General features: G+C 44.3%; 1 protein-coding gene across 4 annotated transcripts in view; it reads right to left on the bottom strand.

Annotated features, from left to right (window-relative positions):
* gli2b (GLI family zinc finger 2b) overlaps positions 1 to 24,151 on the bottom strand; it is an 88,199-nt gene that overhangs the window by 26,351 nt on the left and 37,697 nt on the right. For 3 of the 4 annotated variants that reach the window (XM_066647315.1, XM_066647314.1, XM_066647316.1), the window contains 2 exons: positions 10,317 to 10,422; positions 245 to 441 (listed from right to left, as the gene is read on the bottom strand). In XM_066647315.1, coding sequence (XP_066503412.1) covers positions 245 to 441; positions 10,317 to 10,422 — 303 coding nt within the window. The remainder of the gene's footprint in view (positions 1 to 244; positions 442 to 10,316; positions 10,423 to 24,151) is intronic. The other variant, XM_066647317.1, reaches the window with a different exon arrangement.

Here is a 24,151-nt window from a genome sequence, read left to right as displayed (position 1 = left end):
CTGAGCAGCGTCGTGAGAAAGTTCAAAGTTTCTTTTGGATCAAGGAGCATCTGGAGCCCCCTGGCTTTTAATCTGGGGTTTTTACAATTTAAATATTCATATTTTTAACTATCACCTAGGGACCACATGACCCTAACCACAAACACCAATATCAAACTATCGTAGCATAATTAGAATGATGTTTATTGCTTGTATTTTACAATGAATCAATGCTCTTAAGGTTTCTGAACGTGAGCCGACTGACCGTCTGCAGGACTGAGGCCTCGGGCGGCGGAGATCATGGACAGTGTGGGGCTGCTGTGGACTGAACGCAGGTAGTGCTCGACGTGAGGCGTGATGTAGGGGTGTGGGGGACTGAAGGGCGACTCGCCTGTCCCTCCTGGAGAGAGCCGGATTAGAGAGATATCAGAGATTACAGGGCTGCCCGCTAACCCCGGTGGTCTGTGGAGGAGAGCAGAGGAGATGTAGTCAATAAATGGTAATTACAAGCAATATCTTCATCACATTATGAACCAGCCATGACAGTGACACCTAGCGGCCTGGGTGTATCAGAGCTTCTGCTGAAAAAACGAATTTAAAATGGCCGCCACCACTTGGGGGACCCGCTCTATGGAGGGTAAACTGGTTTCATTATTGGCTACAAAGAAGTGTTAAAAGTGACTTATTGCTTATCGAACTTTGAAAACAAACAGAATTTGATTGCATTCAGCCATGAGAGCACAAGTGAGGGAGGAAACTGATCCCAATTAGGGCTGGAATATATGGCCAAAATTCACCATGATATTCACCATGCAATGAACAGACGGCAGCGCCGTGTAATGAACGTCAGTCAGGGACAAAATATGTAAATAATGTTTATTGAAATACGGAAAATGTGTTTAAAAATCACATTATTATTGAAACCTTTTATATTGTGATACCTACTGATATTGAATTATTGTCCAGCCCTGACCAGGACATGTCTGATCAATAATAGATATTGTTTTTAAAAATCCACCACCACTGCGATCAATTATCGGACGCAACACTGATTCCAAATCACTTCGGTCATCCCCTTCTAGCCAAAGTGTGTAAAACCAAACGCAGCCAATGCTCCGGTGAATTCTCTCAGAGGAGCGGTTCTCGTGTGTTAAGGTTGTGATGGATAGGGTTTGTTTCTCGAGCCTGCGGCGCTTTTCGGTGAAGAAACCCAGCAGAGAGACTCTAGTCTTGACCTGAACGAGAGCCAGCTCGTCTGGAGGAGTCTGATCTGCAAAGTCTCTCTGATTCATGAAAGAGCATGATATCACGTCTGCTGGTCTTATTGTGTAGGGATCTGGGCTGGGGTTGAGACTGAGGGCAGTGGCGAGGTGAAGCTTGCTGGGTAGAGCACACACTCTGAAGCATGCAGGAACATGATCGAGTTACGTGACCACGGGGGATGGTGTGATGATACAGCACCTGATATTTCAAGGAGAGACTGTGTTGGCCAAGCGGCTTCCTGAAGTTAGCAATGCCCTCCTTGACTTCTCAGGTTTTCACTGTGGTCAAAGAGCCTGTTCCCACTTAACATTACATATGTTTCTGGATAATGGCCTGATACATTAGACAAATCAGAGTGCTTTTCCAACAAGGATTCTCTGCCAGGACAGGCTTCAATGAGACCAGGACATTACAGAAATGTTGTTCGATGCAGGGAAACTTTGTTTGAGAAACAGACATCAGCATGTTTTGCTTTGTAAAAGGTGGCAGTAGTAGTTTTAATTGGTTTTTAAGTAGATTTACGTTGCATTCTAATCTCCTTCACTAGCCTTCACAGTGTTCAGTGTTGTATTGATGTATTAGATGTACAAATGATTATTAAGGCATTTGTTATTGTGAACCAATAACAAATTCTTAAAATCAATACCAAGTTCTTGTCACTTTAATACTACACTGTAAAAAACAATCCGTAAAATTTACGGTAAAACACTGGTAGCTGTGGTTGCCAGAATTTCACCGTAAAATATACGGTCACGTTTTTGGCACTCATAAATTTTACATTTAAGGACTGTTTTGTTTACAGTACATTTCTGTTAAAAAAGCAGATATACACTGTAAAAAAACATGGTATTTACAAAAAAATAACAAAGAAACATTGTTCATTCATTCATTGTCTGTAACCCTTATCCAATTCAGGGTCACGGTGGGTCCAGAGCCTACCTGGAATCATTGGGCGCAAGGCGGGAATACACCCTGGAGGGGGCGCCAGTCCTTCACTGGGCAACACAGACGCACACACTCATTCACTCACACACTCACACCTACGGACACTTTTGAGTCGCCAATCCACCTACCAATGTGTGTTTTTGGACTGTGGGAGGAAACCGGAGCACCCAGAGGAAACCCACGCAGACACAGGGAGAATACACCACACTCCTCACAGACAGTCACCCGGAGGAAACCCACGCAGACACGGGGAGAACACACCAACTCCTCACAGAGAAACATTGTTTTGCTATAAATTTAACGTGTAAATTGTGTGACAAATTAGACAAAGGAGGCTGAGATATAGCCGTATTTAGATAAAGCCAAACTGCATCCTGTATTCAGCCCTTAAAAGGAGATATTGCTGAAAGGACTAAAGAAATGTTGGGTATCTGGGCGCCACACGTGAAACACAGGCTGATGGTGAACTTTCCTGACCAGCACACGTCTCGACGTAACATGCACAGAAACACAAACACACGCAGTGATCACCCCAACGCCACCCACAATCAGTAAGTCTCAAAAAACTCTGAAAATCACAGAAAATATGGAGAAGCAAAGCATGCTGGGAGCTCCCTAATGAGTCTCAGCTCCTCCCAGTCCTTGGACACTTGTACCGTCCCTAATGGTTTGTGCGTTTAACAGTGAAATAATGTTTATTTTACAGTAAAGAGAAGTAAAAAACTGTATTTTGGCTGATAAAAGTATTTACGGTATTTCACTGTTAACAGAGACTGTTTTCAACCTTTTTAGAGTTTACAGTCATTTACTGTCATGGTTTTACAGTTTTCCACCCTAAAATTCACAGACATTTTTTACAGTGTTATGAAACAAGAGCAAATTGAGCGAATTACAACTAAAAAAAAGCAAGCATTTGTACACCTAAGCATGGGGTGTTTAAATCATGCACTGGACTGGTGAAGGTTCCACTGCGTTGTACAACCCCAACCCCCCCCCTACACAAGAAAAAAAAAAACAGTACTTGGCGGGAGTTGGCCATTATCAAGTCGACGACAATGTGACACACATGTCTAACTCTCCATGAAAAAGGCTTATGCAGTTGGGACACAGGATTAGGTGTTTATCTGTAAGTTGGAACAAAGTTGCAGCAGTTTGCCTGACAGAGGGTTCACCCTCCTGTGGGCGCTAGACAGCAAAATATCCAGCACGACCAGCCAAGCTGCCTGAGGATCTGGTTACGGTTTCCCTTTATCAGCCAGACTGGGCACTGCTAACAACCACTGAGAAAGCCCCCTTGGCATAACTGATTGAATTCTATTATGTTTGTCATAATGTCTTTTTTGGGGGACGTTAGGTTAAGGTTGAAACCTGGTCTTAGGCTCAACAAAAGCGTAAGTGCTTTAGGGGTATAAAGCACAGTGAGATAATGCCTGACTTTATTACACAAAGCAGATGCTTCGCAGCTAAGTCCCCCCCCCGCACTTTCTAAAAAACCCCCAGCCCCCCCAAGGAAGGAAATGACTGCACTGTAGTTAAGGATCTCAGCAGCTAGGGATCATGGTCGCTTGGCTCATTCTTTCCTTTTTTACTCCCATTTCTTTCTTTAGACACGGTTGATTTTCAGCCCCACCGCTCCGTTTTGATGATTCCCAGACCACACAAAGAATCAGTGGGACATTTATTTGGGTTGAAAGAAACGGCTCCGTTTAGGCCTGCATGTCTTCCCCGCTCGTTTTATTAGCTTTTCAGAGCGCGCGGCAGAAAGCAGACGGCGGAGTGGTCCGACCCGAGGTGCGACTGACAGGACTAATGCGCGAGGCTTTCTTCAAGACCACCTTTTGAAGGAAGGACAAAAACTAGCTGTAGATTTTGCATAGATTCAGCACAGCTGCCTTTAAAGTGGAGGCACGAAACAGTTAGTGAGGGAAATACAGAGTGCAGCCTTATTTTTTTTTAAATAAAAAAAACAACAACTAAAGATGCTCCAGGTTATTAGGAGTTGACATTTAGAAGCATGTTAAAAATTCCAACATTTAATGGCAAACGGCTCACAGCTTGATTCTTTCTTACTGCATTTCTCTGAGATCGACCTGAACACACTCACTTTCTGTTGATCTGCCCCAGAATCTGTCTGGGTCCGTTGGAGACACTCGGGGCCCATAAAGACTCCACTGTTCTGGGTCGAGAGAATCCAGGCGGCCCCTTCCACCAAAGTCACACAGCCTGGCGTCATTGCCAGACCACTCATCTACACTAACTTAAAGTCTTCCATATGACTCTGATCTAACAGACCTGGGTTTAGGGTGATCTTATCTGCAAATTTTTGATCCCGTACTAATTCAAGGCCAACCCCCCTCCCAGACTTTCCACAGGCTGCTTTATGTCCTGCGGGCCATTTAATCTCTTTGCAACCCCGACTAGGAGGAGGCTCTGGATCCACATCGAATGCCTGTCGTCTCAGTGACCTCACGTTACCGTTATAGAATGATGACATTCAACTCCTAGTCTGGAATTCATCTAGATTTATGGAACCTGTTTTGACACAGTATTGATGAACTAAACCCTTCTGTTAATGTTTTCCACTGACTGACATCATTACACTTTATTAAACTGGTAAACAGCCAGTAAATAATTAGCGCTTGCTATATTTTCCACCCTGGTTTAACAACTCAATCGCATGATTTTTTAATACTGGAGAATGACAGCTGAACCCATGAGTCTGTGTGTGAGAGGCATTTCCTGAAGTGTTTTGAATTATTGCATGTGATGTCACTGAATAAACAAAAATCTTTCCAACTCTAGCCACACCAAAGCAAATAAATATCTGAAATATGATGATTTCACTTCAGCTTCACTCCCAGTAAGAAGCACACAGCGTGGATACAGGCCGGATGGGTTTATCACAGGTAGTCTCAGGGTGAATTCACTGTCCAACACACTTCACATAAAACTGACCATAACAAAGCCACATTTCAAATAGAAAGTGCTGTGAACAGACAAACAGATAAATCCTAAAGCATGCACTAGCCCTTGGAGAGCTTCTCTTTCCTCTTGTTGTTTGAGTTGGCTCCTCCGGCCCTGGTTTTGTTGTCCCATCTACTTAGCTCAAAGGGGTCATGTTACACCACTTTTCCACAAGTGAACACAGCACTGGGGTCTTAATGAAACATCTGTGAACTGCTTTGTTCAAAATACCACAAGGATCAAGTACCACAGCAGAATTCATGATAATGAGCGGCTGTTCACCCAAACCGAGCACTCAGGAGTGACGAGCGAGGAGCAGAAGTTCTGGCTTTTAGTAGTTTTTGCTTGTTTTCTCTTTATTCGCATTTGTTTGTGCTCTGTTTAACCTCATCTGTGCACTCGCATATGAAGGTGGGTCCATCGCTGTGATTGGACGGACTGAGATGAGGGGGTGGGACAATTCTGAAGTATTAGAATGACTTGTTTTATCCTGTTTTCTCACATAAGGTCAATTTATGCTTCTGCGTTCTGCAATGTGTAGGTTCCACGTAGCCATGAACCACATGTTGTAGCCTGATGCTTCCTACTGCTTCCTAACTATGTATTGCGTCAGTGCAGGTCCAGCAACATGAACCCCTCTTCTCCACGCTACAGAGACTGAAGACAGCAGCACCATCATGGCAAGAGATTTACTCAGACACTGGTTTGGATGTCATGGAACAAGCTGGAACAAGGGAACAATACAGACGAGGCATGCTACGAGGTATGGGAAGTATGTATATTGCTTTGGCGGTGTAATTGCAGAGTGAACACACAAGTATAAACGCTCACAACCGCACAGGGCACTTGTCTAGGGTACTGCATACATTCTGCATTGGAAGTATATAAGTGGTCTTCAATACAAGAGTGGATGGTTCATGTGCACAAAGCTGAACAATGTACCAGGGGAATGTGGGACCTCAGGAACCCCTGATTTCTCACCTCCAGCAGGAGTTATGGCTTAAGGCTCCCACAATGCACCAGGCCAAGCCATCTGAAGCTTAGAGGCCTGCGGTTTGGTTCAGCAAGTGGCCAATGAACAGAACAAGCCTTAGCTTAGGAGCGTGGACTAGTATCTTCACTGAGAGGCTGTGGAATGTGTTCGGTGTTTTTAAATGCGATTTGGTAGCTGCATTTTTGGGTAGGTCACATTACCTAATATCTGATACTTCCTCCTGAGAGCAATAAGAGAAGCAGCTGCAATTACACCGTGGACAAACAGCTTCATTTTGGACATTCAGCATACAATCCCTGCCATAATGCTGCTGTATGTAATGACAACGTAGCCTCAAAACCGGCTTGTTTCCCTATTCATGCTCTCACTCTTGAGGGTGGGGAGATGCCAGGCTATTGTCGAGGACAGGCAGAGGTGCCAGGCTCCTGTGAGGGGCACATTGTTGTGAGTGCTAGCTTTTCTGCCCAGCAGATGGTCAGCGCACCTGTTTTGGCGTGTGCCAGGCGGTCAGGTGCCCGCTCATGCCCATTGTCTGGCCACTCAGGGTAATGGAGGCTGGTGCCTGGGCCTTGATGCCCATTCACAAGCTCTGCGGGGGTCACAGGCATCCATTGGGGGCTATTGTGTCACGGCGTGGGTGTGGGCCAGGCTGGCTTTGAAATTGTGGGCGCGTGGATGCACATATCGGACTGCCTGCAGGGTGTTTGTATCCATATGTGCATGGGCATGCGTTTCAGAGAGTAAGTGTGTGCATGTGTGTTTGTGTGTGTTGACATCCTAAATCATATGCATGAACATTTTACACGGCACTGGTACAGCCATATGAAAAATCCTCTGTGATCCCTGGTCAAACGTCAAGGGAACAGGTCTTCTACCGTGAAAAAATATATGCTGTGTGAGTGTGTGTGTGTGTGACTGCAGTGTGACAAAGACTTGTCTGTGCCTTGGGGCTCCTCTGATTTAGATGAATCACATTTTCCTCCACAGGCCTCCAGGAAGCCGGCTGTACTGCTGTAGGTCATCCACCTTCTGTGTAAAATACTCAGGACTCTGAACAGGTGAGATACTGATGACCTGTATATCGACTTTTGTTTGGGAACGTTGATGCTGGGATGATGATGTTATTTCAATGTGGTTAACAGCGGTTCTGTAAATATCTTTGACTGACAGAGGACTATGGTTCTTTTTCACCGCTCTGAAGAGATAAGTGAATAGTGTCCAATCAGACTCTGCTCAGACTCGTCTTCTCTGCAAAGCCGATGACCCGTGTGGAGCATCCCCTTAAACGCTTCATTCCAGCTCCTGTCTGCAGCTCACACGAAGGTCTATTAGTAGTAACATAGTATCTGTAACTCCTGTAAGTACAGGAAGTGTTTATATTATTTATTATTATTATTATATAAAACGTCTGTGTTTAAGTGACAGTCCGCTTTTATAAACCTGTTTTAAAGGGGATATACTGTAAAAACAAAACAAAACATTCATGAATGCATTCATTCGTGTGTCTGGAGCCCACCAACCCGCAAACTGTGAAACAAGACCACCCTGTGAGTTTTTTGTGGGCTTCCTAAATCAGAAAGAAGGGGATAACATGAGTGGTTCTGGTTTGGTGCAGACACTTTAGAATTGTCACCGCCCTTCGTCAGTGTCGGTCTCCAAGCACAGCACAAAGACGAGGTCAAATGGTGCAAAACAGACACAACAGGCGCAATTAAATAAAAGTACTGTGTAGATATGGAGAAAAAACAAAACAGAGAAGAAAGAGAACCAAGTGAGAAAGCTCCTCGCACCTGAGGTGAGCTGTAACTCATTCTCTTTTAAAGGAACAGGCGCTGGTCATTCTGAACATGGCTGTTTGGATAGACAGTTTGGATCCTTGTGGTATTTTGACCAGAGCAGGTCTCAGAGGTTTGATAAAGACTGTGTTAACGTGTGTGAAGGTGTTAGTACTGGTTCAATTATTACACTAAATATCGCACCAGTTCAACTCTAAAGAACCATTCAGATGCCAAACACTATTACGTTAAATTGCTTGACTGCTTGGTGGGCCACATTTGACACAAGTTCACTGCAGACCTCGAATCAAAACAGTGAGCGCTCTGTCAGGCATCACGCTGCATTTCCTTCCTCGGCTCAAAGTGATGTCTTTAGTTGCGGCTGTGTTGTGACACTGAGGGGTGTGGAGAGCAGGGAAAGTGTGTATGTGTCAGCGATAGAGACGAGTGGGTGGCTTGTTCCGTAGCCCCCGGCCCTCTCCGTCTCCGCTGTGAGAATTCCCACAGTGCACTGCTCAGCTCCACAGATGAATCGCCCATCCGCTGTCAACGAAGCCAGTCGGAGAGACAGGAGAGAGTCGGGGAAAAAGCAAAGCCCCCGAACGGGAAGTTTCCTCCCGGAGCTCGGCATCAGCTGACAGCTCTGACAAAATAACCAGCGCCCTCATTATGGTATATGCAAACAATGATAAAGCGCACTGTACGGAGATGTCATGTTCGACAATCAGAGCGCTGGCCTCTGACACACTGTAACAAAGTGCCTCGCCTCGCCACGAGCGACACCGCGCTTAATTTGCTGCACAACGGCCCTGTAATTAGATGAATTTGGCACAGGCAGAGGGAAAGACAGCTAGATCAAGGTCTTGATGAATTAGGGGTGCACTGTCAAGATCAAATCACATTAATCAAGGTGGCCGTGCAGTAAGACAGCAGCACCCCCACTCCCCACCCTATACTCGCCACTGTGTAATGATGAATGTGGTGGCGGCTACCAGGCACACCGTATGCATCACCATCAAAATCTGTGAATTTAAAATGTAAGAACACAACTTCCCGAATTCTATTGATTTATTCGGCCCTTTCCCTGAGATAAAGCCTAGCTCGGAGCCAGCAGACCCCATTTCAACTCGCACAAGCTTGGATTGAAAGTTGCAGTAATAATCATTAAAACAAAACAAAAAAAAAAAAAAACAAGAACAAAGTGGAACTACGAAACAAGTTCGGCCACAAGTTTGTCCCACTTTACGTTCAGCCTTTGCACAAGCCCCAAGCCCCCAGCCCCCATTTCAAAGTCCATATGGGACGCATACATGTGCACAGGTCTGGAGGTTACCCTACATTACCGCACTGACGTAGGACGCCAGGGTGCACCCAAAGAGGATTAAGGTACACACCTGAAATATGAAGGTGTATTGTGTTGTCTATTCGTTCACCAAAAATAGATAACAAAGATAGTCTCAGTGGTCTTCAAACCCAACTGTGAACCCTGAAGTTTTTCATAATAGAATTGTTGTGAATAGAAAAACAAAGCCTTTCACAAATGGGCGAATCATGTTCCCAAACCAAAGGAACCGAAGACGTACCGTCGAGAGAGCAACCACCCCAGTCACATGAAAGGTCTCATCTCATTGACAGTTTTTTTCTGAGAATGTAGAAACAGCATCTCGGTGATAACTTGATGCCAAATGTATGAGTGTGTCCAGCCGACTCATGGTAAAGGGGATCTAAGGAGAAACGCTAACAACATTCTGCTTCGCTGACAGGACCTCAAAGCCCTCATCTGTCTCTGATATGTTACTGGCTTGTGTTTGGGAAATCACACCCGGCAGGGGACAGGGAAAAATGCCGGCCTTCGTTTTGGGAAAACATACTCCTGGTTTGAGGAAAAAATAAAAGCCACACGCTGAACGTTCCAAAGGCGAAATCAAGCTGAATCTGCTCAGTGTCTGTAATCACCCTGTCAGGATTCTTGGGCTTTACCAAACAACAAACCCAACAAACAACGTACCATTCACTCCCTGAGTTCAATCGGCAAACACGGAAATTACATCGCACACCATTTTGGATTCGTCACGGCCATAATTGTCAGCGGTGTGGAAGATGTAGAGAGTCTGATTAAATGTTGTGTTGTTCATGGATGTCAGGAATCAAATGCATCATGGCGTCTTGCCAAAAGATTCAAAAGCAGTGGCTAAATTGTATATATTTTAATGGCCCTGAGGACTTCACTTCAAACTTTTTTATATATATTTTAACAGATATTTTATTTGTGATTTATATTATTTGAAGCATCTTGAAATGTCTGTTATGAAAGAGGGCCTAATAAATAAAAAATCCATGTTTCAGCCCTGGCTTGTTTTGAATGAGGTGCAGTTCCCGACAGCCGTAGGACTCACCCGTGTAAGGCATGAAGGGCATGGGGTTCGTAGTGGTATCGGCCCTCGTGGTGACGCATGTCAATGGGGATCGGCGTGTGGAAAGTTGGGAAGATGTGGTGAGGGCCTGCGGAGCAGAGAGAGAGAGAGAGAGAGAGAGAGAGAGAGAGACAGAAAGGGCGAGGGAGAGTGGGGAGAAAAAAAAAGTTAAACTTCAAAAAATAATATAAAAAAAGAGCCAGACTTTTCAAAAAAAAAAAAAAAAAAAAAAAAAAACATTTCAAAGCCAAAAGCTCTACAATAAGTCAGATGAGTCTCAGAACAGGCCCGAGCAGTTTCGTGTAAAATATTGGCACTATCACACAAGAGAAGTGGAATAAATAAATAATCAAAGTCATCCTAAGAAATCCTACATCTCAAACATAAAAGATATCCAACTGGGCTTTTGACAAAGACCTGCAGCTAGAGGCTCTTTGAACTACAGCGAATGATGGACGCTATCAAGGAGAAACTCGGCCTGGACGCAAAGCGGAGCTGACAGCCCGGGGAGAAGCCTTCCTCTGACCAGCTCCAGCACACACACACACAGAGAGCCAGTCAGGATCATAACTGGATCGCCCTAATACACACCCACACACATGCAGAACGAGTGGGGCTCATATCTGTATCCCCAAAATAAACACTAAAGCCCCTCGGACACATGCATGGTAACCCAGAAGTGTACCCGCTAGTGATCTACTAAAATCTCCTGGTGAAGTCCGAGTGAGCACATGTGTGAACAGAGGAACTAATGTCCCGGAGTATCCCATGCATTGCACAGGTGCCAAAGTCTGACATGGGAACTCTCCCACTAACTCTCCACCTTGTGGCTTTACACACACTGGTTTCCATGGTTTCAAGGCACTCTAACATTTACCATAACGTCTACCAGCCTAAACCTACCCCTAACTCATACCTTAACCTGTACCTTTACATGTAAAGGATTACATTCTGTGCTATTTATTCACATACGCTTTCAAAACGGAAGGTCATAAACTGTGATGTACAAAGTGATGCGCTCATTTTGTGTAGAAACACCAGGGTGCGCATAATTCTGTACTTAAGTTAAATTTGTGATGTGACGACACAGAAGTGTGTTTTAAATACAGTTTCAAAACCTTCAAGATTCAAGATTATTAACCCTCAGTGCACACAGGCTCAATAAGCTACAACACAGTGGTCCCCAAAACAAAGTTCCAATCAATTTCTTCAGTGGAATGAGATGTGTGTGTGTTTGGTTTATGAGCTCGAGGTGGTTTTCTTGTGGAACGTGCGAATTACAAAATGTTCACAGGAGCTGGTTACAGAAAAAACCCTTCTGTGATGGCTTTGAAACAGAATACAGACTCATTAATAAGGAGTGTGTGCCGTCCTTGGTGAATTTTATACCAAAGCAAAGCTGTTGCGTTTAGTCGACCCCGTTTCTATCGGCCGGGCACTTTCTTCATTACGGCTCCTTTTGTGAGGCTTTTTTATTTGGAACGAAAGCGGATCAAAATGGACGTTTTCCTGTAATAAAACCTCTCCTGGCTCGGGATAGCCCATTAAACCCGAGCGGCCTTCGTTAGCTGTTGTGATAACGAGAAACCGCAGTTGATCTTTTTGCGCAGGCGAGTTTGTTTTATTTTTTGGGGGGCTGTGAGTGGTGCTTTCGAGGTCTTAAATTCTTTACAGAGCTTTGTTTCTAATTAGCATCTCTCTCTCTTCCAGTAAGTCTCCAGTCTTTTTTTCCCCCTTTCTTTTTGAGAACATTAACATGGCTCTTCTACTCTCAAGTCCCTATCAACATCATAAGCTGAATCTTCTGGTCAGTTTCACAGTTCTTTGTTTAAACACAGTAGCTGACCTTCACACTGTGTGCAAACAAAAGTCAACATGGATCGACCAATAGAAATGCTCTACAGGTAACCTCAGCTTCCTGACATGTACCATTTCATATCCTATATCTTTGATCATAATTATCATCTGACCCATATCTACCTTTGGTGTGAACACAGCTTTGAAAGAACCTTTAATAACCATTTTTCAATTAAATCCAGTTACTCCCCTTAACAGCTTAATGGGATCACATGATTGGATCATTGAGCCTCATATTTACATGTTCCTTTCAGTGTCTAACCTACATTTTTAAAGGTACGATTTGAGGTTTTTATGCTCCTGGGGTTCCCCCTGGTACAGACTGTACTGAAATCAATGGGTACAGGGAGGGAGAGGATATGGTGTCCTACCCTCCTCTAAAAGTTACATGGTGCAGTTTCAGCAGTGCTTAGCCCAGAGTAACAATGAGAGATGCTGTATTGTCCATGTTACAGGACAGTGAAGTATCCTGTAGTGTAGTATACGTTTTTATAATGACTACAGCAGAAGGGTATATAGGGCCATAAAGGCCAACGCTTAATCTACACCTCTTCAACATTGTAATGTGAATATCACAATAATGGACACCATAAGAGCTTATAGGACTTTGGGGTTTGGGGCTAATTGTAAAGAGCTGCTACGCATGTCTCTCTGGAGGAGAAGAGAGGAGAGGTGTAAGTGTTTCTGGACTGGATTAAAATTCTTGAGGCGTCACGCTCTGCAGCAGGAGAGATAGAGAAAGAGAGAGAGAAACAGACCCCCACAGGGGCAAGGGGTCAGGGGCACGGATCATTATCTTTACCTGAGGTGCCCACCGAGGGTCTCCTGGGGCCCCCACATGCTCTGCAGGGCTGTGAGTCAGCACTCTGGCCTCATCCATCCTTCTCTCTCTCTTTCTTCCCCACTTTACTTCATGGCTTGTCCCATACGACAGTATGATGCTCTCTCTCTCTCTCTCTCTGTCTGTCTGTCTCTCTCTCTCTGTCTCTCTCTCCTTAAATGTTTCAAATTCATATGATAAGGCAGCCATTTTAAGTCAGATGTTACAGGTCAGATTTAAGTCAGATGTTACAGAATAACAGGTTTATTCAAGAGTTCCAAAAGCATCAAAACGTTTGAGATTATCTCCCATCATTACAAGCAGGCTCAATTACCCACAGCTTAATAGCCCTCAAACAAGGACAAAAACCCCAAACCCCAGCACTGGGCCCTGGAGCTGCAGGCCCCATGCGTGACTCGATTAAGTCATCCTCCCTCTTTACTGCATTTGTCATGGAAAATGCCCTGGGTCGGCTTTAATTGATGTGAAAACACCATAAAACACACTTGACGTGCAGAAAAGCACAACAATAATGCTGTGCAGCTGCTGAAAAACATGAGGAACAACCTGGTGAGATGTAACCCCCCTCTCGAGCCGAGCCGGGCACTTGTACGGGAGCTCTCAAATCTGACCTTTCAGCGGAAAAGTGTCCCATTAAAGCTCCGGCATTTCACACAACTCCAGCATCTGCAGCCCTGCGCCAGACAATGAAGCTCATTTGATTGAATGCAGGCCCAAATTGCTGGGACCCTCTATGAAAAGGGTAAGAGGGATATTTTTCACCCCTTACACTCTGCAAGGACTATAATAGTGCTGTTGAACGGACGCAGGCGAAAACAGCTTCATTCAGCTCCTGGCCCCAGTTAATGTCCCTTAACTAATGCTATGTGTGAGTTATTCGAGGGGCTAATGGGGGGAGACTCGAGGAAGGCCCAAAAACAAAGAGTGTGGGGAACTGGGTCAGCAAAAACATGACACAGAGCGGAGAACGGCGTCCGGCTCAAATTCTCTTGCCCTGAAGTCACGCAGCGTTCTGAATACTAATTGAGTCCATGCTGCACAAACTTGGCCAAATGAACTTACCATTTTATTACTTACGTGAAAACAGTAAAACACGCCCATTAAAGATATTTTTCTGCAAATATCACGGCATGATTTCTTGTTCATTGGATGCACAGTGGCGCTACAGGTAGTGTCACTACCACACAAACCCAGGGTCCTGGGTGCAGTCCTCAACAGTGTTTTCCCAGTGTCTGCATGGGTTTTCTCCAACAATACAAAAATGCACACTTTTTTTGTATGGCTGTCTGAGATTGTCCATTTAGGGTCACTTTAAGTTTCTGGGTGAGAGTTTGATGCCCTGCAATGGACTGTGTTCCTGCGTTTCACCCAGTGATTTTGGGCAGGCTCTGGAACAACCCCCCCCCCCCCCCCAACCCCCAAAACAAACAAACAAACAAACAAACCTGAAATTTCCTTTCAAAGTAAAAAATACATAATTTCATGTGTCCCAAAGTGGTGATTTTAAAACAGTCAGATCATTAGAAATAAGGCAATGTGAAAAAGGAATCTAAACTACAGGTTTTCAAAAGGCAGACTCTGTACAAAGTCACAGCAAAAACTAAATATTGTCAATTATTTACAACGTAAACAAACCAAACCCATTTCTTTCCATGACCAAAGCGTAAAAAAGAAAAAAGGCTTAGATTAAACAGCTTTAAACTCCTCCTTCCCAGCGTCATTAAAGCTGCACATTGCTCCACACACCGCCATACATCAGTGCGCTGCCTCAATTATCCGCATTACCACTGTTATTTCCAGTGGTCACATTTGTCATGTCAGGCGGCTGGTTTCTAGGCTCCGCCCCCAGAGGAGAGCCAGGGCTGGGGTAGGCCTGACTGTCCCGGGGCTGCAGAGATTGAAGGGTCTTTGGTAAGCTATTCTATCACATAGGGCTTGGGTTCTTCTATCACACGGACAGCTCCATTGTTCAGAAGCGACCGGGAGAACAAAAGGCGAGCGCTCTGGAGAGTTCAAGAGGGGCGTTTACCTGCTGCCGAGAGCCCTGTCCCTCCGGGGGTCCCGTACCTGGTTCCCCAGCTCAGACTCTCACTATCTATTACTCTTGGAGCATTAACGTTTGTTTCCAGGTCTAGAGGTACCAGCTCTGTGGAGGAGAACTGCTTCTTTGCCATCGAGTGCTGTAGGTTTTCTCCTAGATGTATAACTGTGTATTTAAGCTTTGAAAACCTTGATATCTTGTTCTAGATTCTGTGAAGCAAATGTTCCCCCTGCATTCTGAAGATCCACTGAACAAATGACATCACTACAGAGCGTGGGTTCTACACGACAAGCCTAAAAGCTTGTAGACACTAGGGTTGGGAGGTGTAATGGTAATTCTGTATACTGCAGAATTAGAACAGAAATTGACCACAGCGAACATGTCATAAATTTGACCTGTGTGTGTTTGCTTAGTACATGCAGAACCTGTGCATTCATGTGCACTTAAGAGAGCCACAGGCAGGGGGCGCTGTGGGAGCTCACTGACTCGTGATGTTCTGCTCTAACAACCGGTGTTGGGGAGTGGGGGGGAACCCAAGCCCGCAGTGGCCCACCGTAGTTGTGAGTTTAGCGACCCTTCAGTCTACAGATATGAGGCTTTATTTTCTAAACGTGTTTGATTTGAGACTCAGTTAACTGGAACACGGTCTGTACTGTGGCATTTAGCCTAGCTGGATACTACGGTTTAAAGTTCACAACATTAGTTAAGTCATGAGGAAGAGTATAGATCTGGAGTCACTATAGAGCAAAATAACTGCATTCCCTGGAGTGATGGAGGGCATTCCTTTTCTAACATCAAGTGACAGATATCACTTAAACTAGTCTAGATTCTGCTGGAGCCCAAGCAGGTGCTTTATAACAGCTCTCAGGTTTTCAGGAGAGGGCTCTGAGTGAATCTCACTGCAACAACCTCTATGAGGAAATCACTCTGATCAAGCATGTCCTGAGTCTCCTTAAGCAGACTACAGATAAAGCCCACAATCTCCTCAAATAAGATAATAAGGCAGCCCTTCAGGCCAAGTGGTTTGTTCTGTTGTGAACAAGCTTTGAATATTCAGGGCACACAAACAGTCCTCGGTTGTGTTTGCCGAAGCCTAATCCACGGATCTCAAAGGCTAAAGTGGTTCCATCTTATAGGAAGTGCTCAATAATGGTAATGATCCTCCGAGCAGGCCGCTCTAAGGCGCTGTAATTAAAAAGCATTCTGTCTTACCCAGAGAAGCAGAGGGGAAATTAGACAGGAAATTCCTCTGGAACAAGCTGGCTACAGGCCTAACTACACATCACCGTCATGCCAACTATTACAGACCATCGGGCCCCATCCTACAACGCGTTCTGCGAGGTGACTCGGAGCCCCTGGCGGCATCAGAAGCTCAGCGTGTAGTTTGTGTTTCAGAGTACAATGCCAATATTCACTGGGAGCGTGGCTGATGTTTTATTTCTATTCCATTGGGTCTCAGGACTAGGTCACCATTATCTCTTCAGGAATGGGATATGAAGAGTTTCAGGCCTCGATGGTGTTACACAGGGAAATCCTTCTTGACCTTCTTTATCTCTAAGGGAAGTTATTCCAAGTCACTATGGAGCCTTGCCATTTCTCGGTTCTTGATGCAATAGAAAAACATTAAAAATATATACAACATGTGGTGTTTAATGCATTCCCCCATTTTCTTCAAGTGAACACAGCTCTGGGGTCTTAATGAAAAATTAGTGACATGTTTTCGTCAAAATACCACAAGGATCAAACAACGTAGCAACGTTCTCTCCCTGTCTAAATAGCCCTGTTCAGAACAGCTGGTTTCAGCGGCGGCTTTAAATGATCATGAGCCACTTGCTGTTCACCATGACGTGAGCGTACGTCGGTGAATAACGAGGGGAGAGGCCGACCTCGCTCTGGTTTTGTTCTTTCTTCTCCGTTTTTATCCAGTTCTCTTATTTCTTAGTGCTCATTAGTGCGTTTCGCTCCATTTAATGTGGTCTCACTTCAATTCGTGTCCAGCTCTGTGATTGGAGAGACTCGGGCGAGGGGATGGGGCAACTATAAAGAGTCTGCACTCTACATAAGAAGCAGTGGAGTGACTTGTTTCATCCCTTGTTTACTGACTTAAGCAGAACACAACAACTGTAGGAGCTCCAGACTTCCACGTTTTTTTCTGTAATTTTTAATATAGTGCAAAATATACCGCAGTACATTGGAAGAAATGATAGCATTGTATGTCACTGCATACTACGAAGCCCCAACATTTCACACTGAGGCCTAGGTTGTGGGCAGGCCGTCCAAGCTAAGCACAGAAGGTCAGTCTTGGGCTTGGAACCGTGGGTGAAAAAGGTCAGTTATCAGCGTCCTTCAGCTGCATCTGGGCCAGCCACTAATAAGGTCCATGCATCACAGCATTGAGGGTTAGAGCAGAGCACTGGGCTCTGAAGGGCCTCCACTGCCCTGGCCTCAGCAGCGTGTTGTTAGCATGCTGTTTGTGTAATTTGGGTACTTAGGACTGCGAGGGTCTCCAAGACTGATTACACAGTGCTGTAATCACCCAGCCCCCTCTACACACTGATTTATCACCCCTGTTCTTAATAGCTCTGCTTAACACACAAGTTTGTCCAGATTAAGTAATTACCTTTAAGCAAAAGTTTATTATCTTTAAGACTGGCTCGATGATAAAAGGAGTGCTGTCAGAGGGGCAGCAAGTGGGAGAGAGAGAGAGAGGTAGACAAAGAGAGAGCGAGGAGGAGAGATACCGCAGGTGAATGAATGAGAGTGATAATTAAAAAACAATACATTAAATGGGTGTGTTCTGTGGGTGCTGTCACTGTGCTCCCCTGCTTACATTCATATTAGCCCTGTGGAACCCTTGCTAGGCGGCAGTGGGGATTAGTCCCGGCCCAGAGGAGGCGTCAGGAACACAGGAATTACTCTTTGGCTGCATCTGTTAACCGAACGAGGACACGCCTCATTTACAAAAAGCAAGGTGGAAAACAACAACAACAACAAAAACAGAAAAAAAACCTGGCCTAAAAATAAAGCCAGCTGCCGAGTGGCACTTTGGCTAGTCATAGCTAACTAGCCTCTCCATCCTCTCAGTGAGGCTGGGGCACAGGTTGGGTGAGGGGGGAGGGGGGGGGGGGGGGTGACACTTTAGTTTCACTCCAGATACAGCTCAGTTTCAGGAAGTCATGTGATTCATTGTCTGTTACATTAAACATTAAAGTGTAAATGCTGAGAACTAGTTTGAATAATCTCACACAATCTCATAATAAAATAATGAAATATGAAAAGTGAAATATTATATACATAAGGTGTCATTCTTCCCAATGAAAAAACAGAAAACAGAATTGTGTTCCACTCTCCTTCAGTGGTGATGGATGGCTTCACGGGCAGAAATAGCCACTTCTGCCTCATCCGTCACACACTGGGATGCCCTTCATAGCCTCCAGGGGCCTTAGACACCGCTCTGAAATGGAGCACGGCTCAGAACCAGGACCTACGAACTGTCTCAGCCTTGAGGATGGAGTGGGGCCCACAGCTGGAACAAGTTACACTGATAAAAACGGACTAAATTATCAAAAATTAAGGCTTTAAAATGGCACTTTTCAGATAAATACTTTGCCATTGACTATCTTCCTCTGTCTACGATAAATAATATGAAAATCAATTATAATCACAGATTAAAACTGGGTCTCATCATATACTCTAATAATTAATCTAATACCTACACATTCACAGTGTCAACAGCCTGGAAACCCGAGCTCTGAGTGAACAGAAGAAGCTCTTTTATGATGGTGGAGGGGTTGAGCCTGGCTTGGCTAAGCTGCAATGTTTGCGTAAAGGCCCGGGTGTTTGCTGAAGTGTTTCAGCTTGTGGGCTGTGCAGAGCCTGAGCAGAGCTCCTTGGGCTTCCAACCACGTTAATAAACATATACTGCGTTTGGCAGACGCTCTAATCCAGAGCGACTTATAAGCTTCACTGAAGATACAGTGGTGGGCCAGTGCAGTGTTAGAAGTCTTCCCAAAGACTCTTGTTGGTGTAGAGTGGTGTTCCTGCCTGAATTGGGAATTGAACACTAGTGTGCTGTGTGAGACGCTACACTAACCACATCCTTCACTCAGTACAAAGCAACTCACTGGCTGTTCTTTACTTTAACCCCAAATTGGAGCTCATTCCATCTAAAAACACTGAGAAATGTTTGTACTGTGGTCACAGTGGAACGGAACAAAAGAAGCCTGTGTCACCACCCTCCAAAAGAACATTGACCAGAGGATGTTTTCTAATTGAATGTAGGGATGCACCGATCCAACTTTTTCAGCTCTGATACTGACACGATACATAAACTTTGCATATTGGTCGATACCAGTGATGGCAGAGATGTCTCGGAAAAAATGTTTGTGATGGTAAATTGTCCCTTGGTTCCATGTGTTCAATCAGGTGATCGGAGCATTCATCTTCGACCAATGACATGGGTTGCTCATCCAAATTAATATATATATTTTTATTTTCCATGCCGGGCGGCATGGTGGTGCAGCAGGTAGGTGTCGCAGTCACACAGCTCCAGGGACCTGGAGGTTGTGGGTTCGATTCCCGCTCCGGGTGACTGTCTGTGAGGAGTGTGATGTGTTCTCTCTGTGTCTGCGTGGGTTTCCTCCGGGTGACTGTCTGTGAGGAGTGTGGTGTGTTCTCTCTGTGTCTGTGTGGATTTCCTCCGGGTGACTGTCTGTGAGGAGTGTGGTGTGTTCTCCCTGTGTCTGCGTGGGTTTCCTGCGGGTGACTGTCTGTGAGGAGTGTGGTGTGTTCTCCCTGTGTCTGCGTGGGTTTCCTCCGGGTGACTGTCTGTGAGGAGTGTGATGTGTTCTCCCTGTGTCTGCGTGGGTTTCCTCCGGGTGACTGTCTGTGAGGAGTGTGGTGTGTTCTCCCTGTGTCTGCGTGGGTTTCCTCCGGGTGACTGTCTGTGAGGAGTGTGGTGTGTTCTCCCTGTGTCTGCGTGGGTTTCCTCCGGGTGACTGTCTGTGAGGAGTGTGGTGTGTTCTCCCTGTGTCTGCGTGGGTTTCCTCCGGGTGACTGTCTGTGAGGAGTGTGGTGTGTTCTCCCTGTGTCTGCGTGGGTTTTCTTCCGGGTGACTGTCTGTGAGGAGTGTGGTGTGTTCTCCCTGTGTCTGCGTGGGTTTTCTTCCGGGTGCTCTGGTTTCCTCCCACAGTCCAAAAACACACGTTGGTAGGTGAATTGGCGACCTTCACCTTCCCCTTCAAGGTGTATTCCTGCCTCTTAAAAACTGACTCTTTGTCTTGCTCCATATTGTTTTTCCTGTAAGTATACCTGATTCTGATCATTTTTAAAATATCATGACAGTTATCTGAACCTATTATTGGATTGGTGCATCCTAACTGAAAGAAATGTACTTGATTTATATGGAAAAAAAATATCAAAATAAATTCTTCAAAAACTCACAGCCTGAATTTTCACACCGACACCAAAATCATAATCCAGTTCCAACAGGGCTTTAAGGAGCATGTGGCTCAGAGCCTTGAACAGAGACACATGTAAAACCTTGATGAGGAACAGCTGGAGGGTGCTGCTCCACCTGAACGGCCTGCGAGCTCTGAGCTCTCCACAGCTTCTCAAGGGGAGATGATGGGGGCTGCTGTTCCGGGTTTTTGATTCATCCTGAAAGGTCTCATTGAAGAGAAGCTTTACGACATGGACCTCGTACCTCGTAGAGTCAGGACATCATTTTTATTCTCAAGACAATTATGTTCTTCTGCAAGTTTCTGACGCTATAAAACATCATCAATCACTGGAGTCAGAAAATAAGTGGCGACAGTATTTCTGGATGTTTTCCTAAAAGCTACTGAACTGGAAGAGCTCCACAAGAAGTCCTAGAATAGTCCTAATTTCCAAAAACTTTAGCATTTTAGAATTATTCCTGCTCCAAAGCACTTCCATAAGCTGGGGGCTTGCTAAATGGCAGATTCCAGCAGCGAAAACACACAGATGTGTCAAACGGGTGCAGAGATTGAAATATATTGCATGGGCCTAAATGTCATTTCTTAAATACACGTCAGTAGAAAAATCTCACAGCCCTCCTTTTATGCTTCACTCCCTCCTTACTTTATTTTTCCTCTCCACTTCACTAATTTAACACAGCTGTAATCTACACACTGGAGAATCCACTTGTGTAAATGACAGGATTTATCACTAACTGCTGCCATTAGAAATGAGAGGTTTATTTGGTACGTTGGGTGACAACGGCCTGGTCCTTGACAGAACTCGGCTGAGCTGGAGGATGTGGTTAACTCTTAACTTGTTTATTTTATTTTAATGTGTTGCTCTACCTCTTATCTGACTGATGAACCCTGAAGAAAAAATATATATAGATAGAGGAATAGATAGATAGAAGAAGATAGATAGAAGAAGATAGATAGAAAGAAAGATAGATAGATAGAAGAAGATAGATAGAAAGAAAGATAGATAGATAGAAGAAGATAGATAGAAGAATAGAAGGTTAGATAGATAGAAGAATAGATAGAGATAGATAGATAGAAGAAGATAGAAGAATAGAAAGATAGATAGTTAGAAGAATAGAAGGATAGATAGAATAGATAGATAGTTAGAAGAATAGAAGGGTAGATAGAAGAATAGATAGATAGATAGAGATAGATAGATAGAAGATAAATAGAAGAATAGAATGATAGTTAGAAGAATAGATAGATAGATAGATGGATAGATAGATAGAGTTAGATGGATAGATAGATAGACAGATAGATAGATAGAAGATAGATAGACAGATAGATAGATAGACAGATAGATAGACAGATAGATAGATAGAAGATAGATAGACAGATAGATAGACAGATAGATAGATAGACAGATAGACAGAATAGATAGATAGATAGAAGGATAGTTAGAATAGATAGATAGATAGAAGAATAGATAGAATAGAAAGATAGACAGAAGAATAGATAGATAGAAGAATAGAAAGATAGATAGAAGAATAGAAAGATAGATAGAAGAATAGATAGATAGAAGGATAGATAGAATAGATAGAAGGATAGATAGAATAGAAAGATGGATAGATAGAATAGAAAGAAGGATAGATAGAATATAGATAGATAGATAGAAGGATAGATAGAATAGATAGAAGGATAGAAGAATATAGATAGATAGATAGATAGATAGATAGATAGATAGATTTTTGTTGTATGGTCACTTTTAATTTCTCCTTCTCGATGTAGTGATTGATGGATTTACATTTTTTTCCGATAGGAAGATCTCACAGCAGCCAGGTGTGAAACGCTTGTGAGGATGTAAAAGCAATCCATGGCTAAATTCCCATCTGTCTCCTATATTTACATGTGCTCCAGCTCTCTTTAGTAAAAACAGGCCGACACACAAAAGAGCAGAGGCCTGGCCCCTGACTCGCTCCCCTCTGTGTTACACAAACTCACACACTCCCTCCACTTGGTCTTTGGCCTCTACTGACTGTGTTCTATTGATCTAGTGGAGGGTGAAGGACTGGTTTGTAAAGGCACTGAGCTGAAGGAGTGGACAGCGTTGGCTACAGCGTCCCCATCAGGACACCTCCCGACCCTGACCATTCACTTGTTCAATACTGTTTTAGAGAGGGGACCAGCAAACGGCTCTCGGCTCAGCGGACACAGAGTGTAAAAGACCCGTTAAACTCAAGCCTCTCCTCTCAACAGAGAACAAACATGGAAATCAAACACACTTACAGCACTTATACAAACAGCTTGGATGCTTACCAAGGCTTATTTAATGAACACTTGAAATGTTTTTACAACTTCACCGTTTTACTACTCAGCCCAAAGCTCCCAGGGCACCAAATTAATTTAAAAATTAATAATTACCACCATTTGTTCGGATTTGGACTTCATGCCAGGTCTAAGAATCAATACACTTTAATAGATAATGAGATCAAACTGTCTCTGGAGGCTTAACCTTACTGTCAGGAGCATTATAAAAAGAATCCGACGATTTAATCTGTCTGGTAAAACAAGCTCGAACAATACAGACCGTCTGCTTAATTGCAGCAGCTTAATTGGATAATTAACAGGGTGGGTGACAGTGGAAATTGCTTGAAGGGAGAAAGTGCGGGTTAATGAGGGGCTGCGACTGCAGGCAGCTGACCCTGTTTCAGCACAGTGGCCTGGTTACAGACGCAATTAGAATTTACACTGCTCCACACTGTACAGCAAGCGTTAGTACAGAGGTCCTGCAATTAGCCTCAGCTCTCAAACGAGGTGCAGTCAAAATAAGACCTAAAGGAACCAGCCTACAGTGAGACGATAATCTCACAATCTCGAATGTTTATGGACGCTGGGTGTGAGAAAGTAACATGCATCTTTCTCTAATACGTGAGGGAAAAATAGAAGATAAATCACAGATAAACTGCAGAAAACGGCACTGCCACAAGGACAGACTGTAGCAGAGTATAAAAGCTTGCTTATACAGTGGAACCTCTACTAACGAACTTTCCAAGATACGAACCAACGAACCACGACTCTAGAAACGAACCCGAGCCTCCTCCGAGCCGGCGGTTGGAAATGGCCACTGACCCCAATAGGCGAGTCTCCCAGCGCCCAGACTGGAGTGAGCTTTTAAGATTAGCAAATTGTAGCTTTAGCAATTTAGCATTAGTGTAAATAGCACACACGGACATTCGTGCTAAGTTAAGCCGTATCTACTCTTCGTCTCCCCACATTCACCGCCTACTCTCCGTTATTCCACCACCCCCCACCTCCCGTCATACAGCCAGTGCCTGTGTTACTCCTCCAGCCAGTCGTCACGTCGTCAAGGTAGCGATGTGTAACCACTTACAACTTTATTATTTATTTTTTATTACTGTTACCCCTGTATTTCTCTTTTATTTTTAGTAACGCTACATGTATTTTTTTACTAATTTGAGAGTGTTGTAAACGTATATCAGTGCAAAAAGGGTGACTTTCGGGGTGGGGGCTGTAAAACATTAATTGCTTTTCCATTATTTTAAATGGGGAAACGAACTTCTCCACTTACGAACCGGGTCACGGAACAGATCAAGTTCGTAGGTAGAGGTTCCACTGTAAT

This window comes from Hoplias malabaricus, chromosome 16 (genome assembly GCF_029633855.1).
Source record: "Hoplias malabaricus isolate fHopMal1 chromosome 16, fHopMal1.hap1, whole genome shotgun sequence".
Lineage (NCBI taxonomy): Eukaryota > Metazoa > Chordata > Actinopteri > Characiformes > Erythrinidae > Hoplias > Hoplias malabaricus.
Note: the sequence above shows the minus strand (reverse complement) of the source record. Positions and strands in the feature narration are given on the sequence as shown.